The sequence below is a fragment of the Alligator mississippiensis genome, chromosome 12, assembly GCF_030867095.1.
Source record: "Alligator mississippiensis isolate rAllMis1 chromosome 12, rAllMis1, whole genome shotgun sequence".
Taxonomy (NCBI): Eukaryota; Metazoa; Chordata; order Crocodylia; family Alligatoridae; genus Alligator; species Alligator mississippiensis.
In genome coordinates, this window is record NC_081835.1 from 63,195,179 (window position 1) to 63,219,797 (window position 24,619).

Consider the following 24,619-nt stretch of genomic DNA (forward strand, 5'->3'; position numbering starts at 1 on the left):
GTATGAAAACCCAAGCTAATAAAATAGATTAGAAAAAAGGTAATAGATCCTTTCAGTTTAAATGATAAACCTGTTTAAAATATGAAATAAACATTAATACTAACTTCTGGAAGTGGCAGTCAACACCTGACAGATTTTGGTGTTTGCCTTTTTGAAGAAGTTGGTGGTTACAGCCTTATCATAGCTCAACAGGTGTCCTGATCATAAAAAAATTCCCACCTCCCAGGTGAGAATCAAACAGCAGAAAAGCTGCCTTTTAGCGATAGAACAACCCTGAACTGAAAAGATTTTTTCCATGCAGGTTGTGGACACTGTTGTCAGATGGCACAGTAGTTGTCTGTATCCTTTGTGGCAAGATGGTATCTATCTCTGAAAATGGAGCTAGCATAGAAGTAAAAATAAGGAGGATGCAAGGGAAACTGAATGTTTAGGTCAGGGGAAGCCATAGAAAAATATTCTTTAACCCATGTCAGATCATTTGAACAATTTAACTCGCCAGTTGTTAATGTGTAACCCTTTCTTCCCTAGGAGGATGTCTATGGACAATATGACCCCCGCTACAGACACTATGATAGTACTGCTTATGTGGAGTCTGGGGGCTATCGGTATGCAGAGCCTGAGCGTCCCAGTTCTAGAGCTAGTCACTGCTCTGATCGACCTCCTTCTAGGTACGTAATTCTGAGGCTCTGTAAAGGTTTAATATGTCCTGATGTACTGAATGGGACTGCAGAATGATCTTTTGTCTTGTGCAGTTCACAGTATGTGAGGGCCTAATGGCATGACATTTTTATTGACAGTTGTCTGCAACATTTCAATTGATACATGCAATAAAGTGAAATCTAGGCAGCATGAATTGCAAGTTGCTCATTGCTTTTAGAGGTTAGCAAGCCAAGTGCCCTGCCTATGATTGCTGGATTCTTTACTGCTCCTTCAGCCGTTCATTTTTGTTGGCAGTCACTAGTGTTATTCCCACTCATTGGGGCTCAACAATACAACCAGTACTGATGTTTTGTTCTGTTTCATTGCGGACAGATGGAAGAGCATGCTAGCTACAATTGTCATTAAAGCCTAGTGCTTCCAAAATGACACGTCTGAGATAACAGGGTTGGAGAATTGAACAAATGGCATTTCTGCCCATAGCTCCTGGGATTTCCTTGCAAACACAGCAGCATGTGTTGCCTGTTGCACCAGTGTTGTCTCTGCTCACCCATAGGATTTTTGTTTTAACAGATTAATAAATTTAGCCTCTTAGACAATGGTGAAGAGTGGGCGAGTAGACGGAGTGTTTGGGTTGATGCATTTTCACATTTTCTGTAAGCACAGCTTTACATCTCCTTCTGTCTGTGTGTTTTGAGCACCTTTTATAAGCGTTAGAGCTAATCTGTAAGACTGAGCAAAATCAGTTTTGTTTCTCAACCTTACTCTGTTACTTCACTCAAACAAGTTTTGGGGAGTTAGGCTTTTTAAAATTGAATTAGTACAGGTAGGTTTCTATTAAATTAGCATACTTTATTTCTCAGGAATTATTACAGCTCAGCCCTGGCTCGGAGCAGTTCGTTAAGATCAAGCAGGAATGTTTTCCCATGACACAATGGGTGTCTTAACTGCCAGAACCGCCATTGCGAATCTACTCGCTGATAGCCACCTTGACAAGGTCTTATCTGATCAGATTTACTTCTGCACCAGTGGATGCTATGTCTGCACAAGCTCCCCAAGCACTATTCTGCTAGTGTCCCACACTTGACTTACCCAGCCATTCATTGAGTGTAGAGTGCCAGGTGTGTGGTATGCCCATAGGGTAAACTAGTGCTTACAAACTCATTTACCTTGTAACATAATTCCCATCTCATGAAGTGAAAAGATCCAGTTGTGGCTCCCACTCGATTCCTTCCCCTCTTCCCAGAGAACTTGTTTTGGTCAGAGAGTGTTGTCGGATGTTCTCCTTCAGGCCTGATTCCCAAAACGTCCTAGGGGGCCATGCACAAAAGACACCAATAAAAGGGCAAAGTTTTAAAGATAATGATCACGTCCCACATTTTCCCTTCAAGTCGAATGACTCCTATAACCGCCTACGGCATTGTACCTATAACAGTCTATTCAGGCATGTTCTCATAGCTGAAAGCATCCTTTTTTAGCCAAATTCTTGTTTTAATAGGTGGTGGTGTCCCTGCATGCTGTCTGTCCAGATTACAGGCACTCTCACTTGGGCTCTGTATAGGACACCGTTTTTTCGTTCTATTTAGCCTTTTATCTTGGTCACTAAGAAACGCATCTTTCATGGTGCATCACTACTGTGTCCCTCCTTGGTGGACTTGGGAGCACAGAGCTACTTGCAGGATGATTCATTCCATATACCCCATAAAACAGTTATATCTCAGTGCTATCTGTTTTTCCCACTAAAGTATTAAATATAGAAGGATGCCCAATGCTCGCTGTGTTGACACAGCAATCGAAAAGCTGAGGTTGAAATAGATGAAGCGTTGAGTGAGTGCAGACTGATAGGGATTATATACGGATACTCCAGAGGGCAACACCAGTACTGTCAGTCTCCCAGTCAGCATAAGCATCAGCTGCAGGAAGAGCATAATGTTCATGTAATATCAAGATACTTGAATAGGAAGCTACCCAAAGAGGGATGAAACAAAGAGTAGAGTAACTTTTTGGTTTGCTTTCCTCCTCACTGTGCACTTGCTGATTAGTGAAAGCTGTTGGAATGATAGTCTTGCAGATGGAAGCCTTTTGTTGGCTCGTATCTTGTGTAGCGGTGGTTGCTTTGCTACTGTCCTGTAATATTCCTGATCCCAACTGATAGGAAACTGCTCTAGAAATGGGAAAAGAGACATGTCAGTGCCCAATAAGTTCCTGGCTTCTGTACTGAGACTCTTCAATAAGGATGTCAGTTGTAGCAACAGTGTTTGTGATTAATAGCCCGTAAGTAATGGAACTGATCGCCAAATAATTTTGCATAAGCCACAAGTGTATTATATGGCAGCAAGTTTCAGTCAGTGATGGCACAGAACAGTTGAAATTAATGACATCTCTGTATAGAGTCTCTTGGTCCCTGAGCCCTCCATTTCCTCTGACACCAATTTATTTTTAAGCTTTACTTCTAGATAATCCACTGACATTAGCTGTGCATATCCTCTGCCAGGTTCAAGAGCAGCCGTTATGCCTAATTTAATCCTGGTAATTTATTTCCCAAATTTCTTCCTCTTTCAGGCAGGGATATAAAGAAGATTATTATAATACAAAGACCGGATGGAATGATTACTATGCAGACTATTATGCAAACCCATATGATTATGGAGGTAATGTTGGACAATTAATTGTGCATTTCTTTATAGAATAGCTGCTTCAGAAAAATGTCTCTGGGAAATGTGTTTAAAATTAGTGTCCATTTTAGTATTCTAAAACTAAAACTTCTGCTTCCAAAAAAGCCCCAACTGTTGTATGGTCCCCACAGGTAATTAGAATAAAGTTTTACTTACTGAAAGCTAATCTAGATTACGTTTGTCCTTGATGCTCTGCTCTCCTCTGTGTTTGTTGGTTCAGGAGCTGGAAGAAGAGGGAGTTAAGTTGAGTCCATTTCGGATTCCCTGCTTGACTATTTTCCTCACTGCCAGGCTCTCCTTTTGCCTTTTTTCATTACAGTGATAAATGGTAGATGTAGAGAAAGGAGTGCTTGTTATAGGAGTATGTTGCACGTTCTATCGCTGTACGTGTTTATGCCTCAGCCTATGCTCCGGAGGTAAAATCTTGGCAGAAAACCAATTGGCTGTAAAGCCTAAATTGATGGAACCCCTTGGGAGACGCTCTGCACCGGTATCCGGTATACCCTGTGATCCTCCATGGCCCAAATGGGCTTTTACAGCATCCAGAGATGAGCCCTTGAATTCTGCCACACCAGTGTGGGTGGGGAGATCTAGATTCAATTCTGCCCCTTCCTTCAAGCTCCAGTTTACAGCAAGAGATCTCCTATAGTTTTGTTGAATAGTTTTATTGTAATATTGTGATAAAGCCTTTAAAAGATAGAAAAGATCTACTGAACTGTGGAAGCCATCCTTTCGGGTATCTCCTTACTTCTGATCAGTTATCTAATTATCATCCTTTGGCCAAAATTTTCACCAGATTTAGAAAACTGATATCCCACCTTTCTTCCCCCAGCCAGATGATATGAAATAAAAACTAAGACAAAAACAATGAGTAAAAATATTTACAATAAAAGATAACATTAAAAAAAAATACTATCTTAAGATGTTTTTAATTTGGCTTTCTCAAATGTTACTAAAGCAGAGGGTTGTATTTTTAAAGAGGGGGGAACTAGGAAATACTTTGGACAGCTGACTTGGTAATTAAGATGATTATTTTGATCTTTTAAAGATCCAAATCGCTGGGACCCTTATTCATCAGCCTATGATCCCAGATACAGAGATCCCAGGAATTATGACCAAAGATATTGGTATGATGCTGAACACAACCTATACCAGAAGAGAGAACCGTATCCATACAGTAATAGGTTTGTAATCCCTGCCTCTTATTTGCAGACTTTAAGAGATGCCAGTAAAAATTCTTTGTAGACTTTTAAACGAAAAAAGTGGAAGAGAAACTAACATGTTCTAGACAGGGAAATAAAGAGTGTGACCGGTTTATTATAATAATTTATGAAGTAAAACAGATTTTTCAAATGGTCACTGCCAATTTGCATGTTTCCTTTACGGAGAAAATTATTGGGGGAAATGAAGTGAATTGGGAAAGACCCAGTCTCAAAGGTTGAATTCAGGAAAAAAGTATTGTTTTGGCCAGATGCTTAAACAACACATGGTCTTGAAATGGAAATTAAAACTTGGAGATGTTCTGCATTAAATTTTTGTTGGATAGGAATTATAGTGGGATGTTGGTCTTGATGTTTGAATTTCCAGAATGCCTTTACAAAGGTGCTTTTATGAAGTCACATTTGGTACAGTCTACAGTGCTTATATTCATGGATGAGTCCCAACTCTTAAACAGTGTTCATTGCTGAATGGAAAGGAATTTCCAAGGAAGTGGTTTCTTCTCAAGAGGCAGGCTCCCTGCTTTATTTTGGTCTTTTTGTTGTTCTGAAGGCAAGAACAGTATGAAGATCATTGGCGATATGATCCTCGCTTTACTGGGAGTTTTGATGATGAAAGTGAACCTCGTAGGGACCCTTACGGTGACGAATTTGACAGGCGCAGCATGCACAGCGAGCGTTCTTCCCACAGCTTGCACAGTTCCCGCAGCGTTCACAGCAGCTTCAGCTCTCGCTCTCAGCAAGTGAGTTTTACATGAATGCATCGGGCATTGACTTTTCCTCTGTTCAACTTGTTGATGCTGGTGCTGGGAGCAGGGTTTTCTGACAGGTTATTATAGCAGTAGTACAACTGTAGAGTAGAAGTTAGCAAAAAATGAAGCGCACGGAAAAATATTTCTCTTCTAAGCAACAAAGACATCGTGTGAAAGATCACACTTAGTGGTTTAACTAAGTAACTACTTTCTTGTGAAGCCACAATATTCTCTTGACCCTAATGGGGTCTAGCTTGGGACTAGCTCACTGAGTCGTGTTTGGAACTGGAATGAAATTTGTGCTCTGTGTAACATAAGCATGCAGGAAGAAATGGCCCCTGCTTTGAAGGGCATTTGCTCTTAAGGCTTGATTCTACAGTTTGCTACCTATAAGAACTCTGCTGCCTCAATTGAAATGCAGGGGAAGAGATGCAGTTTCATCCGTTACGCCACATGATTCTTCTTGCAGTTTTTGCAATCCAAGGGAAGTCCTTTGCCAGGTAGTATTAACCCAAGTGTAAGGAACCCCTAGAGATTTAAAGTGGGGAATGAAAAGGCCATAGAATCATTGGTCATATTTGCTGTACCGCTCCGTCCATGTGACTTTTAATGCAGTATGTATTAAATATGTTCCATTTAGAGCCAGCTTTATAGAAGCAACAATGATCTGACAGCTAATGTGTTCGAAACTACCACCCAGCCAGTCTCACTCCACGCAGATTATCCATATGGAGGATATGCTACTACTTTTGATGGTCAACAGACTTTTACAGATTATGGCTACTCGGGTGAAACTGGATGGCCAACTGTAGAACAAGGTACCTAACTAATTTTAACAGCCTCTTTGTGTTTCATGTGTACATTTTAATTGTGAACCAGAACTACTGTAAACTGAATCAATGGCTCAGTAACTTTAAGTCGCCAAAATAACTGTCACTTGATTTGACTGTTCTCTCCACTTTAGTCCCATCTAGACCTATGACACCTGAGAAATTTTCAGTGCCTCATACCTGTGCGAGGTTTGGTCCTGGGGGTCATCTAATAAAAGTGTTGCCAAACCTGCCTTCAGAAGGACAACCAGCTTTGGTTGAAATACACAGCATGGAGGTAAGGCGGAAGTACCGCTCGGATCCAAATGTGTTTTTTCTTTCCAGAGGAAGTAAAGGGAGCTTCATTTGCATTAGGAAAGTCCTTCTGTTGTATGTGCAGTAGTACGTAGAAAAACAATAGCTGGGGTTTTTTTTTGTTTGTTTTTTTTTCTGTTTTATACTTTTGTCTGTGTGTTTTCCCTTGGAGATGTCTTTATGTAAGCAGTTGGCTTACAAATGGCTTTGAGGCCCTCCTCTAGTAAGAGATCTTGTAGGCACAACATAAGGAATCTTGCTCCTCTTTTCACAGTGGCATGGGCTTCTTTAAAACTGCATTCAGAAGAGGCTTCTGAATCCTAGGAAATTTGGAGTCTTGTTGCTTTGCTTTCTTTGTTCCACGTATGTTGCCGTTGACTGAAACATCTGTATCTCAGTCCCTTTCTTTGCAGGAGCTGTTTTGCTCTCTTATTGAAGGGGAATTAAATATTCCATGTGTGTTTCCATTTCTTTTGGAACTCCATTGTTTTCCAAAGGGATTTTGATCAGCATCAGAGAGGACGAGAACTGCAAGGACAGCTTTTGTGGGAAAAGATGACAACTCAAGGCTAAAATATCAGCAGGCAGGAGGTGGGGGTGGGGGGTGGAGGGATGTAACAATCTGCAGCCATTAGAATTGTATAAACAACCAGGAGTACAGTATTCCTCTGCCATCACAAAGAATAAGAAAAGTAATATTTTGGCAGAATACCAAGGATAACACCCCATGAGTTCTTTTGCTGTGGAACAGTTTCTAATGGAAAGTAGAGCTTCAGGCATTTAAACAGGCCTTAATCGAGATATCGTAGAAGCCTGTGCTGTCCGGGAGTGATGGAGTAGATGGCACCATAGGTTGCCTCTCTAAATTTGTTTTGATTCACTGTTTAGAGAGTGAATTACAAATAATGAAATTGAATAACGATATGTTTTTCATCTTATTTTTATGATTTGTGTGTGTTTCTAGACAATGTTGCAACATTCTCCAGAACAAGAAGAGATGAGAGCATTTCCTGGCCCTCTTGCTAAGTATGTTTGATAGATTGCTGGTTTCGTTTTCCTTTGCACCTTTAAAAAGCTAGAAATGATGAGATTTAAATTGGCTGTAAATCACTTGTCAGCTTCCATATGCTAAAGTGTTGAGGGAGCTTTGACTGTACTCTCTTCCACCCTCTGTTTATTGCAGTAATGATTTCTGATGTCTCATATTTGTCATCTCATTGCATATTTATCTTCCTTTTCCAGAGAGGACACCCATAAAGTGGATGTCATTAATTTTGCACAAAACAAAGCCACACAGTGTTTTCAGAATGATAATCTAATTGACAAAGAGTCTGCAAGTCTGCTTTGGGAGTTTATTGTACTGCTGTGCAGACAGAATGGGGTATGTCTTATGTCTTATTTCTTCAAGTCTTTTAGCTAAACAATATTAGCATGTGGGTTGATCCATTTATGTAACAGCAGCATTAGTACACGTGGGGTGGTTACTGCTGAAATAGCATGGAGACTTGCAAGTGAGATGGCAAACCAGTTGCCTTCAGGTACTCAAAACAGCAGGTGCTACTGTAATTGTGCCTCTCAAAGCGCTAGGTAAAAGGCAATGTAGCTAATGAGTCTTTATCTGTACGGTCCCCTGGGACATGCCTGCCTTGGCCAATCCAATTTTCTCCTTTTATCCAACCCACTTTCTTTCGGAGTCACTTCTGTGTTAACCTTCAAGTGCCTCAAATATAAAAGGGTGAAGTAATTTGTTTGAAATGCCTTTAAAATATTGAATGTGTTTTTTCTTTTAGACTGTAGTAGGAACAGACATTGCAGAGCTTTTGCTACGCGATCATAAAACTGTGTGGCTTCCTGGGAAATCGCCCAATGAAGCAAACTTGATTGACTTCACTAATGAGGCTTTGGAGCAAGCGGAAGAAGAATCTGGTGAAGCTCAAATCTCATATCTCACTGATAGTCTTATAACAGCAATTGACAGTATTGAAAGAGAGACGGAGAGATTCAGGGAGCTGCTGCTTTATGGTCGTAAGAAGGTGAATGTTTACATTCTTGTGTTCGGTTCATTTAGTTTCTTCAAAAATGCCTATCCCCAAAACTTACACATAAGGCATGTAAGTACCGTGTCACGTAACAAATGAAAATGTAAAAAATACGGTTCACAGATTCACGGTGTCATTGCCCATTTGCCAACATAAAGTCCAGCTAAAGATATATGTTTTGTGTCCCAGAGTTCACAGTTTAAAAGCCATATTATTTTGGAACATATAAACATTTGACTTAGTGTTTTCCATTCGGTTATAAGATACCTTCTAAGTGTTTCAGTGTGTTTAAACTCGTTCCCCAGCAAACTGATTGATTGTGTTTGTATTCTGTCCACCCAAATAGGATGCATTGGAGTCTGCCATGAAGCGTGGTTTATGGGGACATGCTCTGCTACTTGCCAGTAAAATGGACAGTAGAACACATGCAAGAGTCATGACCAGGTAGTAAGTTTTGTGTGGATGGTTAGTAGGGTATAGACTAACCCTTTATTTTCCTTGAATGAAGTTAGACCTGCATGCCACTGTTCTTATGTGCCATGGCTGCAAAAGCATTATGGTTTAAGTATGCTGTTCGCTAACTGAATTTAGTTAGGGCATGTTGCAGTTTTAATTTGATCTTCCGAGGCTTAAAATTAAGACCGCCTAATTTCAGCGTGTGTGGATAATTAAAAGCTACTCAGTGCCACAGCCTTTCATGTTAAATTTCCCCTGCCTACACCTTAAACCATATTTATACATGGACTTGCTAGCTGAGCCACCTATAAAGCTTTCATAGAATTGTTCCATGGTTTAATTTTGAACGTAAATGAAAACAGGCAGAGGGAATAGTTTGTAAGCTAGTTGCTCTTGAGAAGTTAAAAGTGCATGCTTGCACAGTGTGGAGATCATTGTTAGCCACCTGAAGCAATTAAAAAAAAAACAAAAACCCAAAAAAACCAACAACCCACTGCCTTGCTTGCTTTGGGGAGTTAAAGACCTTCTTTTTTTCTGTTGAAGAGGGAAGCAGCTGTATTCAAACAAATTCTGTCTCTAGCTATGACAGTGTGGTCTTGTCTTCCACAGCTTGTTAACCTGTATATTCCACCTCCTGTCTGCTGTCCCTAGGAGCAAGAGGGTTGAGGCTGTTCTTGGACTTGGATTTGCAGACATCAGAATTCCATTTACTCAAATTCTGTTTTAAAAATGATTCCCCCAGGCAGTTACCTAATTCAGTGCATTATTTTGCTACTGCATATACCTTTCTCAAAGCTGAACTTGATATGAAAAGCTTACTTGTTTTAATTGCCTACCTGGTATTGCTTATCTGACATTTTTTATTTTTGTCTTGTGTATTGAACTTTGTAGATTTGCCAACAGTCTCCCAATTAATGATCCTCTGCAGACTGTTTACCAGCTCATGTCTGGAAGAATGCCAGCTGCATCCACAGTGAGTTTTAAAAATAAGATGCAATTAAGAATTGTACATGTTTGTGTTATGAACTGTCTCATGCTGTACATTAGCAACATGCTTTTGTGTATGTGCTTATATCTAGAATGCAGGATTAGTTGCTCCTTACTCAGGTTGAAGTTCTTATTCACGCGCTCTGCCAGACTCAGCCTTGACAGGTATCTGTTCCAATTCTAGTGCTGTGGTGATGAGAAGTGGGGAGACTGGAGGCCTCATCTTGCCATGGTACTATCCAATTTGACCAATAACATGGATTTGGAATCGAGGACTATCAGCACGATGGGTGATACTCTGGGTAACTAATTTAAAGGAGAAGCTATGGAGACTAAAATGGGGGATGGCTAATGGAAGAGGTTGTTGTTTTTTTTTTAAACTTAGAGTGGCTGTTTTTGCATGAGAACAGTTGATGCCCTTAAAGTTCAACTTCTTTGCTTCTGTGGATTTTTTTTGTCTTGTCGGGGATAAATATGAATAACCCAAACAGTGCAAGATGCTATGAATTACATAGGCACCACTTAAGAGTAAATTCCTTAAACAATCCGTTGTATTTTATTTCAGCTTCCAAAGGCCTGTTAGATGCTGCACATTTTTGTTACATGATGGCCCAGGTTGGATTTGGAGTTTATACAAAGAAAACAACAAAGATTGTCCTAATTGGATCAAATCATAGGTTTGAATTTTAATTACATGTCTAATTCACTTTCACCTTCATTATTAAAGCTAAGGGTTGGAGACTTAGGGGTAATGCTACACAGTAGTGATCTGACAGGCAGCTGCGGTTGGTGATTAAACTAACATCCTTCCTGCTTCATTTTAAAGGGCAAAAGTTGCTGATACTCTGTGTCTAAAACATCTTATGACCAATTTTAGATGCATTGGATGTATCCCAATACAGAGTGGGGGCAGTGGTAGATCAGTTTAGGTGTCACTCTGGTTTCAGAGACGTGGGTTTGAGCCCTGCTTCACATGTGGGCCAGAAATTGCCTCAGGTTGACCCAGCTGTATGTGACTTACCTGGTCATTCAGTCGGGGAAGTCCAGGGTGATATTAACCCCATGACAGTATGTCATTGCCTGGACCAGCTGGCTTGTCATAGCCATGCTTGCTGATAGATCAGTGAGCTTGGGAAGACTTCTGTCACTTTTTTTGATCACCTTTACAAGTATATTAAATAGAAGCCTTCATCTTCAAGGCATTTAATTACTTTTTCTCCCTTTCTTCTAATAGCTTGCCATTTTTCAAGTTTGCCACCAATGAAGCCATTCAGAGAACAGAAGCCTATGAATATGCACAGTCGCTTGGTACCCAGCCTGGCAGCTTACCCAATTTCCAGGTGAAGAGCTGTTCTGTTTCTTGTTTAGTATCGCTTTTTTTGAGAGGTAATCTTTCTTAAGTGACTGGTCTAGCATTTCCATGTATGCTTTAGCCAGCTCCAAGTGGGTCTTGTCTCTCCTAAACTTCCTCTCCAAATCCTCATTGTTTAAAATATTGGAAGGTAATTTTTGCAGCACAACCTATTCTAACTCTGAAACAAGTAAATGTTTTTTGCATCACACACACTGCAACTATGAATTGTTGCTTTCTTTTTGGTATCCGAGCAGATGTAGATTTTTAAGGTGATTAGTGTGCTTTTTGTGGGGGTTGTGTCTTAATGATCATAAAATCTGTTTTTACTTCTTTTTAATGGTAATGTTATGAAGTCCAGACTTCTAGAATGTAAAGGTAATGATCTGAATTTAGAGATTAAAGAAAAAAACCTAGCAGGATTTACATTGACTTTCTTGATGTACAGGTTCCTACCCCTTGGCAACTTGAGTGGGGGAAACTTTTGACTAGTATTCATGTTAAATCTGGACTAGATGTGATAACAGGTCGTTTGAGTTTGGTACTGAAGGGTCTTAGGTTCTGGGCCTGTGAATATAATTTTACCTTCTCATTCTCCAGGTTTTCAAATTCATCTATGCTTGTCGACTAGCTGAGTTGGGACTTGCTGCACAAGCTTTCCATTATTGTGAAGTGATTTCCAAAACTGTTCTTAGAGATCCCCAGTACTATTCACCTGTGCTTATCAACCAGCTTGTTCAGGTATGATATGTATGAGTGCTTCCTGGAATTAAGCCCTCATGGCTTAATATGTCATGAGCCAGGATTTATAGCTTAGAAACCTCTAAAATTGCTGGTTCTATTGACTTCCTGACTAGCGACCGTGATTTTTGTAATGTTTCATTTTGACAGGTATCGTCACAGTTGCGCCTGTTTGACCCTCAGATCAAGGAGAAACCAGAGCAGGAAACATTTATTGAACCTACTTGGTTAGTACGACTTCGACACTTGGACGTACAGATCAAGGTATGGAACCAATTTTTCTAAAATTTGACACTTGCCTTCAGATTATTATGGACCCTCTTCATAAAATGGCTTTTTATATAAATGTGCAAGTAATATACAAGATGTGTTTGTGTGAGGGAAGGTGTGCCTATACATCTTGATTGCAATAATGAGGTTAATTTGGAATTAATTACTTTTCACGTTTGCAAAAAAGCAGTTGCTTCACTGCTCATTTCTGAGTTGTGAATGGAAAATCTGAATTGAAAAGTTCTGATTTTTTTTTCCTTTGCCTTCAAGAAACTAACAAATGGTCTGTGTTCTTTTTGTTAGGATTTTCCCATCATGGGTTATGATTTGTAACATCTGGTGGTTTTTTCTTTTTCTTTCTTCTTACTAAAGGAGGGTGTAATAGCTTACAGTGCAGATAGATCCACCCCTCAGCAATATGCCTCTAGCACACCAAGCTCTGAGTTAGACCATATCAGCCAATGTGATGGAGCAGGAGGTACACCAGACATGGGTCCTGGTACTGAAAACCAACTGCTAGCATCCTTGTTACCGAATATGGTCCAGCCCATGCAAAGTGTGCAGCTGATGCCTTCAGGTCAGTATTTTGAATCTCTCTCCTTGTCATCAAAGGACAAAAAGGAAACTGGTTTCCAACATTGGAAAATCATTTAAAACAAAAAAACTAACAGGGTTTCATTTGTGAAATGTATGATTTTTTCATCATTAGGACTAAAGTTTATACAGCGTTAGAAGTCAGGGTACTACTTTACCAATAAATGCCAGGTTTTTTCTGATTACAGATGAATAGATATAAAGGTTTTGTCATGGCTCATAAATGAGCCTATATATTGTGCCGTGCCCCCAATTTATCTTCCCCAAGGGGAAGAGGAACAGTAAAAAACATATTGGAAATGTGAGCTGGGAGAGCATTGTGTCTTGGCTTTTTCACAAGAGTTTGGATTTAAGTGGGCTAGACAGCTCCTGGCTTTCCAGTCTTTTGCTCAAGTCATGTCTCTTTCCATTTAGTTACAAGTAACTTCTTCAAACTTTGTACTGCAGCGCCTCACACAATTCTTGATGGATCGTCTACAATGATGCCTCCTCCTCCACAGCAAGACCCTGGTGGTACTGTTCCTTTCTATCTTGTGGCCCCCACTTCAACTGGTCCAGGGCCTAGTTTTGCACCTCCAGGCTTTCCACATCAATGCGGAGTGGCACAGCCACCCCTCTACCTGAGCCCTGCAGTGCCACCAGGAGGGCCACCACCTCTAGCAGCTGATGCCTGGCCAGAAGAACGGATAAACCAAGAAACAGGTTTGGTCTCAAATGTGTTCCCTGTCCTTAAGGGGACCAAAGTCTTTCAGGCAATAGAATACAGAGTATCATGGTACTTGAAATGGTGAAGTGTTGAGGGAGATCATAAAGGTGAAGAAGCCTCTTTAATAAGACCTAAATAGTATTGGTCTTGGATGCCAGGTTTGACTTGGTCATGATATGAAATTAGTAAAACCCCACACCAGTCTGCTTAGTCTCTATTGAAGGCTCGTTGGTCAGAATACTTCTGAATGTAATATAGTTGGCATTACTACTGTCGTAACTTAAAATTACAGGAGGGTCTGTGATTAAAATTGGAGGCAATTTTAGTACTGTGGAAAGTCTAGAACTCAAGGCAGAGCATGCTGTATGTCAAAACTGAGGCATAGAGAGGATCTTGCATAGAGCCTTTACCACTGCATAGTTATTGCAGCTGGTTTTGATCCTCCACGTGGACCAAAACCCAGCAATTCCATGCAAACTCCAGTCCATGCAGCCTCTGGATATTCAGATTCTTTTAAAGCACCAAGTTCTCTACATAACCACTGAGAGCTTGGACTTCTCTTTTGTTTTTAAAAGAATGCTTAAAATGGCTAACACGTTCTGTTGTTGTTTTTTCAAGCAATGCAGAGGCTTCCCCAGGAATCTCCAGGTCGAAAGAATTTCCCGGAGCAAAGAGAGGATGATTTCTATGGCAAAATGGCTAGCATGGTATTTCTGTCTCCTACATCTCTAATGCAGCTGATAGTGGTGAAAAATTGTGCGCAAACATAGAACTTGCTGTTTGTCAGCACTTTAAAATAGTAAATGCAGCATGTGTATGTTTCTTCAGACTGAAGAAAAAACATGAGAAATTGGACGCGATCTATTTGGTGTATCCATTTTCGGAACGTTATAAGAAAGCAAGAGTTATTGCTTTGTGGCCTTTAAATTGCTTGCCCCATCACTTGTTCTTGCTTCTTTCAGACCAGTGGGTCTTGAAAGAGCTGCAGGATACTTCAGTGACTAAGAGAACTTGGAGAGGGAAACTGACCCTGCTTTGCAAAATTAACACATTTAGAACCTGGCCATAAGAAGCTGTCTCTCTCTCCTGCACAGCAGTTATTTTCAGTATTAAATGCCACTGAAACTGGGCATCCCTTTGAGCAAACAATTTAGTCTTCTGAGGTGACAATTGCTTGAGGCAGAATTGGCATAAACCTTGCTTAACATGGAAGCATTTGCCCACTGCTGAAGGATTCAGATGTTTTAACTGCTTGTTAAGCAATTGTACAAATAGACTCTCAGGTGTTAATCAAAATTGTTAAATAAGGAGACAAAGAACTGAAGACCCAAGATACAATGTAGTAAGCCTTACTATTCAGGCGAAGGTTTTCTGTGGACTTTCATTTTTAGTTTTCCATGACCCTTTCTTGATTGATAGCTTGTTTGAGCTGTTGATGACTCTAGGCAATGAAATGCCCTAATTTCACGATATCTGTCATAGATGGGTCACGCTGCTGTGTAATCATGTAGCTAGGCTACAGGTTTCTTTTCCTTGTACATTGGACCTAAGCGCAAGGGCAGTGACGCTTGAATAACTGAGGCTGATACATCCTGTATTGTGTGGAAGCACTTAATTAAAATGGGAAAAGGTGGGAATGTACTGTCTGCAGTTTTTAGTTGCTTGCTTGTTAAGCACGTGCTGGCTTTATATTTAACCAGGCACCAGGACGAAGATCCAGATCTACCTCCCAGTCTTCAGCACACATGGTATGCCACATCCTGGCTGCTTTTTTCACTGAATCTTTATTCTTGTCTACATTTCACCTGCTTCTGATGACTTGGCATCTCTTTTTTTTCATTGCTGACTTCTTTAAAAAAAAAAAAAAAAAAAAAAAAGGAATTTACTTGTGCAAAATTAAACCTTGTTTGAAAAGTTAATAGTGGGAGGATTTAAACTGCTGCCTATTGGTAATGCAGGGCTACGGGCAGAGATCACGAACCACTTCCGAGTCCTCCACCCATTCAGTAGGACGAGAGAGATCTAATTCAGCGGTAAAGCAGCCCTCTCCTCCTCCCCCATCCATTCCTGAAGGGAAGGAGACCAAGAAAGACGCCAAGAAGGAGGTGGCATCTAGAAAGGTAAATTGCACTGAAATATGCGGTTACAACAGCCAGTGATGACTGTAAGCTAAGACACGTGGTTTCCCTAAGCTGGGAGATGGAAGGCTACCTCTCTGAGTTTTGTTAGACTATGTCACCTTCGTTTATATGTTCATTTGTTAGCCGAAAGTCTGACGCGTGCACGGTGCTGTTAGTTATGTACTTGTATAGGCACTGAAGCATTGCTTCACTGCTTTCTTATTCTCTTCTGGGGCCAGTTCAAAATTGCCTTGTCAGAATTTATAATCCCCAGTGGATTTAGTCCAGGCGTTCTCTGAGACCTTATCCTTTTCCCCTCCCTAACCTGTTTCTGCTTCACTGACGTTGGTCTCCTGTCCTTGCATACAATTCTGTCTACTGGGGAGAGCTTCCCCTTACAGCTTCTCCCATCTGGCTGAGCCTTCTTGTATCCCTCTGCCTCATTAAAACTCACAATTTCAGACATCACCTGAAAGCAGCTTTTCTGTCTTCCTTATACACCTGGAGTTTTTTTATTAATTGTAAGCAAAACCATTTTGGAATAAGCTTAAATGAAAAGGCACTAATGCATTGGAATTGTTGTATGAAGTGATTTTTAACTCGGCTGCAAGCGGCCTTTTGGAGAACGACACTAAAAAGACTTGTATTTATTTTTAGAGTGGTGCAAATTGGTTTCGATGGCTGATGGGAAAAGGAAAGAATGAAGCTCACCTTCCAGACGATAAGAACAAATCAGTAAGGGTCCTAAACCACAGCGCACATCACACATGTGAATTTGCTAAAATGGTTTTCTAGTGCACTGGTTACATTTTGCTTGGCAACATGTAAACAAATACATGACGCGTGAATGTCCTCAGTGATGAGTTAATTCTGAAATGGCTTTTAAAAAAAATGACTTGAAATGGCTTGCTGCTTAGCTGGTTGTGTGACCTATGTGCACTACTGACCAAGATCTGTGATTTCTTCATAGATCGTTTGGGATGAAAAGAAGCAGCGCTGGGTCAATTTAGATGAGCCAGAAGAAGAGGTAAAGATCTGAGGAAATTCTGGTTTGCTAAATGGATAATGATAATTTATGGGGGGTTTTGGTTGTAGCCATGTTGGTCTAAGGACATAGGCAGACAAGGTTCTTTGGGTAAATGTCATCTCTTTAATTAATTTGTTTAGGTAGTGTAATAAAAGAGATCACGTTTACCCAAAAAACCTTGTCTGCCTAATGATCATGTAAATGCTTCAGAAGTTAATAGGAGCTATAGACAGTGGCTAGGAATTGCCTTTTGTTAGATTGCCTTGCATTACAATATAGTATCTGCAGCTGAAGGGGCTTTTCTGCCTTCAGTTACTGGTGTGGACTGGCTGACTGGAGTAAACATTAAAAGTGGAATTGCTCTGACTTTACATAAGTGTATCTGAAGACTAGAACCTGGCTTTTTGTATAGAAGCTGATATCTAGACTAGTATTTCCCACCTGGTTGATTACTGGTATGATGCAGTATAGCTTGAAACAATATTGGAGGGGAGAATGAGTCTTAGGGAACTGAAAACTTAAGAGTCTAAAGCAAAGAGGACATCTGCTACTGCCCTGTGTATAATCTTGCCCATTGAGGTCAGCTGTTTTCTGTTGGTTTCTTGAAACACAGGTTGTGTAGGCTTAGAACTATTATAACCAGTGCATATTTTACTCTAACATATTTTATAGTAAATGTATTGAAAACGGAAAGACTCATCAGCATTAAACACTGCTCTTCAGCATGCCGTTAATTTTGTGTTTCTTGCCTACAGAGCAAGCCACCACCTCCACCTCCAACAGGGTTTCCTAAAGTTCCCCAGGCAGCTCCACCTGGACCTGGGGGTCCACCTGGTGCCTCAGTCAACATGTTCTCCAGAAGAGCAGGTAAGAACACAGCAATAGGTGGCTCTCTTTTTTTTTTTTCTATAGAGAAGAAGGTTTTAAGATTTTTTTTCTTAAAACAAGCGTGTCAGCCCTTTGGGAGACGGCTTTTCTCGGGAAGCACCTGGCAGCTCAGTTGTATCATGGAGCTGTGTATACTAGGTGTCACCATGGCAATCACGGTTAGTGTTGTGTGCTGTGTCTCGGGAATTCACCATCCCAGCTCTCGGGTCTGCTCTTTCTTGATCTTGGAAGATGTTCTAACCAGAAAACAGCCTGTCTTAATTTTAAACTGCTAATGCAGAACGTTTCATCGCCATGTTTATATTTTGCTGTGCAGCAGGAAGCAGAGCTCGTTATGTGGATGTTCTAAATCCAAGTGGAGCAAAATCAAGCAGTGCTGTTCCTGCCCCGTCAGACCTGTTTGCCCCGTTGGCACCCATGCCTATCCCTGCAAACCTGTTCGTACCAAACTCAGGTGTGTAAGCCAAAGGTGGATAAATTGCAGTGAGATAGCAGACAAGCTTCTTTTAAGATGCCTATGTGTCATAGTCTGAGTCTAAAAAATATTCATTCCTCTTATTATCTGTTCTGAATTTTAAAAGACAGGGAGGTCCATACCAGCTTAGTCTGCAAAAACTGCTGCAGCTCCATAAACAGCCTCTTGTAGAAAATCTGTAGTAAGCAGGGTTATGTGATCTGTTACAAGATCATTAGGATTGAGAAGCAGGGACATATAGTAATGAGGGGGAATAATTCCAGCACCTGTACCATAAACAGAACAGTGCTCTTAAACAGTAATATTAAGCAGTAGGTCTTCAATTTAATAGGAAGTGAGAGGCTGTACTAGAACCCTCGGGAGCCCTAAGAAAGCAGTGCAAGCTGCATGTGTTCTTTTGTAGATAATAAGCTGTTTTGCTTCCCTCAGTTTGATTTTTGCTAGACATTATTCTTTAACCACTGGAGCGTTCACATTTCACTAATTGCTTCCTGTCAGATAACATTTTTGTTTCTCACCTGCTGCTTTCTGGCCAAGGCTGTCTATTTTAGACTTTAAAAGCATATTTGGTTGCTACAGATCCTCTGCTTATTGTGTTTATACTTTTTAGAGGTTCCCTACCTAAATATATTAATCTCTTATATGCAGCTAGGTTTAATATAAATAGCTGCATATAATATAAATAGCTGCACACATGCTCACTGGGCCAAACTAGCAACCAGCTCTGAGGGGATACTGAGGAAATAATTCTTCCGGTATGTCTTTACTTTGAAGATGATCAGATCAGTGTAACTTTAAGTGCGAGTTTTTTACCTGTATCTCCTCTAGTTCCAGAGGAATCCCAGCCTACAGAAGGGAGTGGGGCAGTCGAGCAGACACCAGCTACAAATCAAGCCAACACCGATGCTGCTGCAGCTGCAGAACCACAGGTAGGTTGGTAAGGCTGCAGACTATTCGGTGCCTCCAACTACAGCTTAATTGACAAACCAAGTATATTGCACTTGCAGTTTTCTAGCAGCAAAACCTACACACTGTTCCTGTGCCCAGACTTAATCCCTTGTGAGAGAAAAGGAGAGAAGGGAAAGCAGAAGGGTGATGAGTAAAGACCAAAAAAAGAAAAATCTTAGCAGGTTCAGGTTCTTTATCTGGCACTGGGTGCAGGCATTGTGAGCATGGTGTTTGCTGGATAAGGACTCCAGCCTTTTGGTTTTTCCTGGTGCATGCAGTCAGCTATGCCACTGGTCTGGTACCTTATGGTTGCTGAATCAGGTGATGGGCTCCATTTGTAGAGAGCAGTCATGTCTTTCCAATGCTCTAGTACCCTTTATCTGGTTCATGTCATTCACTGTTCTGTTTAATCAAAGCACATGGACTGTATTTGAAATTCATTGAGTACTGAGGCAGGAGTCACTTCCTCAAGCATCACTGTTTTTTGGCCTTGCAACATAAAAAACTACAATGCCAATGTCTTATCAAGGAACTAGAGTGTTTTGTCTAAATCTGCAACTTCATAGGATGCAAATGATGGCCGTTTGGTAAGACTTGTCAACGCTTGGATTTAACAGCATGCTGTCACATTAGCACACGGAAGAGAATATCCTCAAAGTGTTTCAAAAATACCAAGGAGTCCTCACTATTTAGTTCTAACCCATAACATTTGTCATTTTACTTGAATGTTTTTGGCCCCTATACGCTTCCAAAATGCTATTTTAACTCCCCTGATGTAGTGAAATGTTACTGTTAGAAAAATTCGAGTATAGCCCTGAGTAGGACAGTGCCCACAAGCTCCCCATAATACAGAATTTGAGAACCCTTGTAGCAGTTAAGTATGTCAGGCATGTTACGTCAGTGCTTCGTGTACTGCAGTGCTTTATTTGCTTCAGAGTTAACGTATGCACGAAGGAACTCATCATTCTGGTGCTAATCTACACATGATCTTCCTGATTTTAAATGGAAATCCACAAGGTTGCATTTGATTTGGGTTTTTTTTTGTTTTACATTTACAGTATTTAAATTCTGCCATGCTTCCTCCTGGTTCTGAACTCCCTGCATCCAATCCAGACGGCTCCCAGTCAGGCGAGGTAAGGTTTGATTCAAAGCAGATGCCTAATGACTTTGTATGGTATGTTTAACCATTAGGCTGTAGAGGCCTTAGCGGGCATAATCTAAAACAGCAATTAACTGTGTCGATTGTTGACTAGCTGAGATGGAAACTTAGTGACTGCATCCAGAAATGTAAGTGATAGAGGCCAAAGTTCAAGTTAAGTGTCATCGCTGTGGCAAGAACACCTTTTCCATGTCAGTTTTGAAAGGTCCTTCTAAGAGTGAAGTGTGAAGTTAAACATTTGTAGGGTCTCTCTTTGCCTCTGTGCGTACATTTAATGTCACTAATATTAAATGCAAGATACACAAAGAGGAGAATAGACCACTGTGCGCCAGGCAGAATAACATGACATTTTGTTCCTACTAAATGTTTTCTGTATCTACATAATTTCATGCTTTAAAAAAATCCTTTTTGATTTTAAACTAACTTCTGGCTTTTTGTTTTGTTTTGTTTTTTAACATGAAGTTGGTTTAACCTTTGGCAGAACAAAATTTTGAATTAAAATAAAACTGAAAGCTTGGGGCAGTGACTTGCATGACGATTTTATTTGTGTTTTTGTATGTGTGTGTTCTTGCTGTTTTGTAGCTTTCGCGCTCTAGTTCAATGAGTTCATTATCACGTGAAGTAAGCCAGCATTTTAATCAGGTACATGTGGCTGGCCGTTCTCACTTACGTTAACTTCTCCCCCCTTCCCCCCTCCTTTTTTCCTCTTTTTAATTTGCTTTTGCTCAGTTCCTTACTAATGCTGCTTTCAAATCGTCATCTTCCTTTTCTCCATATCACAGAAATAACATTAAGAGTAACCAATGATGCAGTGTTCCTTTTAACACTCAAACAGGGTCTTTAAAGTTTCACGTGTACCAAAGACAATACACAGAATCTAGGCATGCTTTTATTTTTGTTTCTAAGTAATTCACCTGGGGATTTTGATCAGCTGTGTCCCAAGATAGTAAAGAAGCCAGTTGCTTTAAAAAAAAAAAAAAAACAAAACAGAAAAAAAACAGCCTCCCTACCCCCCCCAAAACAACCAGACCAAAAAAGAAAAACCTCACTAGGCTGCAGCCACTCTCAAAATCTTAGTGGTAACATTGCCCATTTCATCAGCGAACAGTCCCTGTAGGAATTAAAGGAATGCTTCATCTCTGCTGTGAGTTTCAGTACTCTGGGGTCACGGTAAAGGGCTGACAGAATCTTTTTTCTGGTGTTTAACTAAAGCAGAATAGGTATCACAGATGGTGTGTATATTTTTGGGGGAGGCTGAAAGTCTACTAACAAAAGCAGAAGATACTAATTCAGTAAAGTTGCACTGGTGTGTGTTTGTTTTTGGTTTTTGCATGCTTTCGATTTTGAGAGCTGTTGACAGTTTGTGCATGTGATATTGTTTTGCTAATACTTACATTAAGCAAGTATTTTTAAAAAATGCAAAACGTGTCAGCACTTTTTGCAATTGTATTAAAATCTGCTGCTCTGTATATATTAGGTATTCCTGTGAAGTATCTTTTTTCTACAAGTAAGCAATTCAAGCTTGGGAGAAGTGGTACAGTTCTGTCGTTTTGCATAGCACATTAATTTATTAATCTGTTTTCTAGCCTCTCAGTAGCGTACCACCGTCAGGGGGACCTCCCACCGGCACTGTTCAGTTCTACAACCCTTCTCATTTTGCACACGTGAGTGAAATCCTACTGTTGCTGCCTGGGTTCATTGACCACGAAAATAAAGTTACCTAGCTAAATATTACCTATATAGCTGTTAATTGCAGTGAACCTCCTTTCCTTTGGGTAACTGCCTTCCCAAGTCTGCTCTCAAAAAGTGCTTCAGCATGGCCGCAAATACCAGCTGCCATTTTTTTTATCATGCCTGCGCTCCATCTGTTCTGCCTTTGCATTCCACCTCTTACACAGCCTCTCTTCTCCTTCCTACCGACATCACTCATCTCTTCCACACCACCTTTTGAGTCCTGTCTATGCTTCTTCATCTTTCAGGTCCCCATCTACACCTCTCCTGATTCCACAGCACCGGCTCATTTAACCTACTACGTATTTTCTGGCATATTTCCCTTTGTTTGGCCTGTCTCCCTAGTGTTTGGACACATGGTGAGATCAAGTCACTGAGCTTGTTTTTAGGCTGTGTTCCTGCCATGCAGCAGGGCCCCCCTCTCCCATCCTGGTCATCACCTGCGCTGGGCAGAATCAAACTAGGTGTTGGAATAGGCTTCTAAAATACAGGACCCAGCATTTTAACACTCATGTCATTTGACAGGCGCATCATCTGCCTTGTAGAAGTCATTGCAGATCTTGTACTTACACAGTCTGCTGTGTGGTAACGTGGCTGTTTTAATCCTGCACGTCACGTTTGGTACAGACCAATCCAGTTCCCGTTTTAAGTCGTTTGAAATTGGATCAGTGCCTTAAGCCTGTTGTGTCCAAAGCAAATTGCTGCTTTACCTTGGAGAGAAAACACTAGTCAGATTTTTTTTTCAGGGGTTTTACATTCAGTAGCTAAGGGGGCGGTTAAGTTGGTTGGTGGTTCATTGTTTATTTTTCTCTCTCTAAATCTTTGCAGTCTCCTGCACCCACTGGAAGTTCAAGGATGGGAAGAATTGGACAGAGAAAATACCCAACGTTGAAATAGACAATGGCGGAGTGCTTGGGACACTTTCATGCTAGTTCTGGATATACAAAGACCAGCTCAAATTTTATGGCACGTGGTTATCAGTACTATCTTGCAATTGATATGACAGTAATTTAATGCTGGCTGATTGCTTTTCATGGGTCTTCCTACTTGCAGCTCACCTACATGAATCATTACCAAGCAAGGGTTAAAAAAAAAAAAAAAGTCCTTCAAAGGTAATTAGGTCTTACTTTCCACTGGGGGTGAAAAGGTGGACAGGGACAGGAAACAGTTACTGTCTGTTACAAAAACTGTCTCGACACTGCATACACAGTTCTCCATTGAGGGTTTTTTTTAAACCTGATGCGACTTAAAGCCACATTAATTTCTAAGGACTCCCTAATTTCTGAGGGATGCCTCCCTCCCAATGGAGGACACATGGCCACACGTTAACACCCGACTTGGGCCTGAAAAGGACTGTGCACATTTTAATAATGGGAAAACAATACTGGTGTTTGTCAGTATATGAAGGTTGAAGACACACATCTGAGAAATGCCTCACATGCAATTTTTTTGGGAGACGGGGCCACAGCTCATCCAAATAAATTGACCTATATTGAATGAAAACTGTGACTGTAATAAATCTAAAATGAATCTGATCTGGATCTTATCTAGTATGTATGTAGTTTGTGTTTTAGACTACTTGTAAAACGAATTGTATATTCTGAAAGAAGCTCTCTGTATAATAGCCAACGCTGTACTATTTCTGACGAGTGAGTGAGTGTTCTTTTTAAGTGCAATATGGTTACTTGCTTTCTCTCAGACTCTTGGCACCATGTAATTAGGGTGGTAACAGCTTGAAAGTTGTTGAAAAATGTTCTTGTTGAGTGCCAGAATCCTCTGTCCTTCAGCTAAACTAACTAAGGTCTTAAATAGTTAACAGATAATTTTCAAACCATACTAAGTTAGGTGAACTAGACCTCTCTGCCAGCGGACTTGAAGAAAAGCTTTAGGTTTTAATATAGAAAATTCTGAAAACATTTGAGGTGCAAACGTGAATTGAAAAGGCAAAATGATCCACCCAGAGAAAATACACTTGAAAATATTTATTGAATCATTAGGTCACATTTTCTTTAGGATTTGCCAAGGAAGCTGATTAATGTTTGCAGTTCTGCCCACAACTAGAAATAATGTAAATGTGGAATTGCTGATGTCGTCCCTGTTACTTTTCTTTTCTTGTTTTTCTTTCCTGGGGGAACATGACCAGCTTTCTGAAATCTGGACAGCCTTAAGTATGTTCCAAAGGGATTATATATGGGATTGAGGTGTGTTGTTTGGAGGAAGTCGTAGCCTCCCGATGACGGTCCGTGCTCTAACTCCTCGAGCCGGTCAGCAGCGATCGATGCGTTTTGTTGGTTTTTTTTTTTCCTCTCCTAACTCAAAAGCCCTGTTCAGCTACTTGGCTTCCTCGGGTTCAGCCGCGCCGCTGACGTGTCTTTCACTAGAGACTGCCAAGCATCTTAATTCAAAGAACGCTTCCTCTGAGCTGGGAGCTGCTATCTTTCCTAAGTGTTAGATTTGACACTGTAAATTCTTAAATAAAATATTTTGCGCTCTGGAGCACTTTCACACTTCGCTACTTCCTGTGGTTCTTGCTCAGCCGAGGAGAGCCCGGCCTCTGCTCTCCTGCGCGACGCTGCTCCTCGGTCCGCGCCCGGGATGCCGGGGCGGGGACCCAGCGGGGCACACGGGTGCGCTCGCTCGCATCTCCCTGCCTCTGCGCCCTGCTCCACCCGCCTGCGTGCCCCCTGACTTTTGCTGCGGAG

The 24,619-nt window shown here is 40.8% G+C and overlaps 1 protein-coding gene across 3 annotated transcripts in view; it reads left to right on the plus strand.

Moving 5' to 3' along the window:
- SEC16A (SEC16 homolog A, endoplasmic reticulum export factor) overlaps window positions 1-24,424 on the plus strand; it is a 34,960-nt gene extending 10,536 nt beyond the window's left edge. For 2 of the 3 annotated variants that reach the window (XM_014603742.3, XM_019475721.2), the window contains 30 exons: window positions 529-668; window positions 3,220-3,308; window positions 4,381-4,516; window positions 5,103-5,292; window positions 5,942-6,119; window positions 6,266-6,408; window positions 7,390-7,451; window positions 7,668-7,806; window positions 8,216-8,458; window positions 8,811-8,908; window positions 9,812-9,893; window positions 10,092-10,209; window positions 10,473-10,584; window positions 11,142-11,247; window positions 11,859-11,999; window positions 12,150-12,263; window positions 12,642-12,846; window positions 13,311-13,565; window positions 14,188-14,276; window positions 15,270-15,317; window positions 15,528-15,689; window positions 16,347-16,424; window positions 16,660-16,716; window positions 17,472-17,583; window positions 17,921-18,058; window positions 18,908-19,008; window positions 20,086-20,160; window positions 20,769-20,828; window positions 21,773-21,850; window positions 22,746-24,424. In XM_014603742.3, the coding sequence (XP_014459228.2) occupies window positions 529-668; window positions 3,220-3,308; window positions 4,381-4,516; window positions 5,103-5,292; window positions 5,942-6,119; window positions 6,266-6,408; window positions 7,390-7,451; window positions 7,668-7,806; window positions 8,216-8,458; window positions 8,811-8,908; window positions 9,812-9,893; window positions 10,092-10,209; window positions 10,473-10,584; window positions 11,142-11,247; window positions 11,859-11,999; window positions 12,150-12,263; window positions 12,642-12,846; window positions 13,311-13,565; window positions 14,188-14,276; window positions 15,270-15,317; window positions 15,528-15,689; window positions 16,347-16,424; window positions 16,660-16,716; window positions 17,472-17,583; window positions 17,921-18,058; window positions 18,908-19,008; window positions 20,086-20,160; window positions 20,769-20,828; window positions 21,773-21,850; window positions 22,746-22,814 (3,618 nt within the window). In that variant the 3' untranslated portion in view covers window positions 22,815-24,424. The remainder of the gene's footprint in view (window positions 1-528; window positions 669-3,219; window positions 3,309-4,380; window positions 4,517-5,102; window positions 5,293-5,941; window positions 6,120-6,265; window positions 6,409-7,389; window positions 7,452-7,667; window positions 7,807-8,215; window positions 8,459-8,810; window positions 8,909-9,811; window positions 9,894-10,091; window positions 10,210-10,472; window positions 10,585-11,141; window positions 11,248-11,858; window positions 12,000-12,149; window positions 12,264-12,641; window positions 12,847-13,310; window positions 13,566-14,187; window positions 14,277-15,269; window positions 15,318-15,527; window positions 15,690-16,346; window positions 16,425-16,659; window positions 16,717-17,471; window positions 17,584-17,920; window positions 18,059-18,907; window positions 19,009-20,085; window positions 20,161-20,768; window positions 20,829-21,772; window positions 21,851-22,745) is intronic. The other variant, XM_014603744.3, reaches the window with a different exon arrangement.
- Window positions 24,425-24,619: the final 195 nt, after the last annotated feature.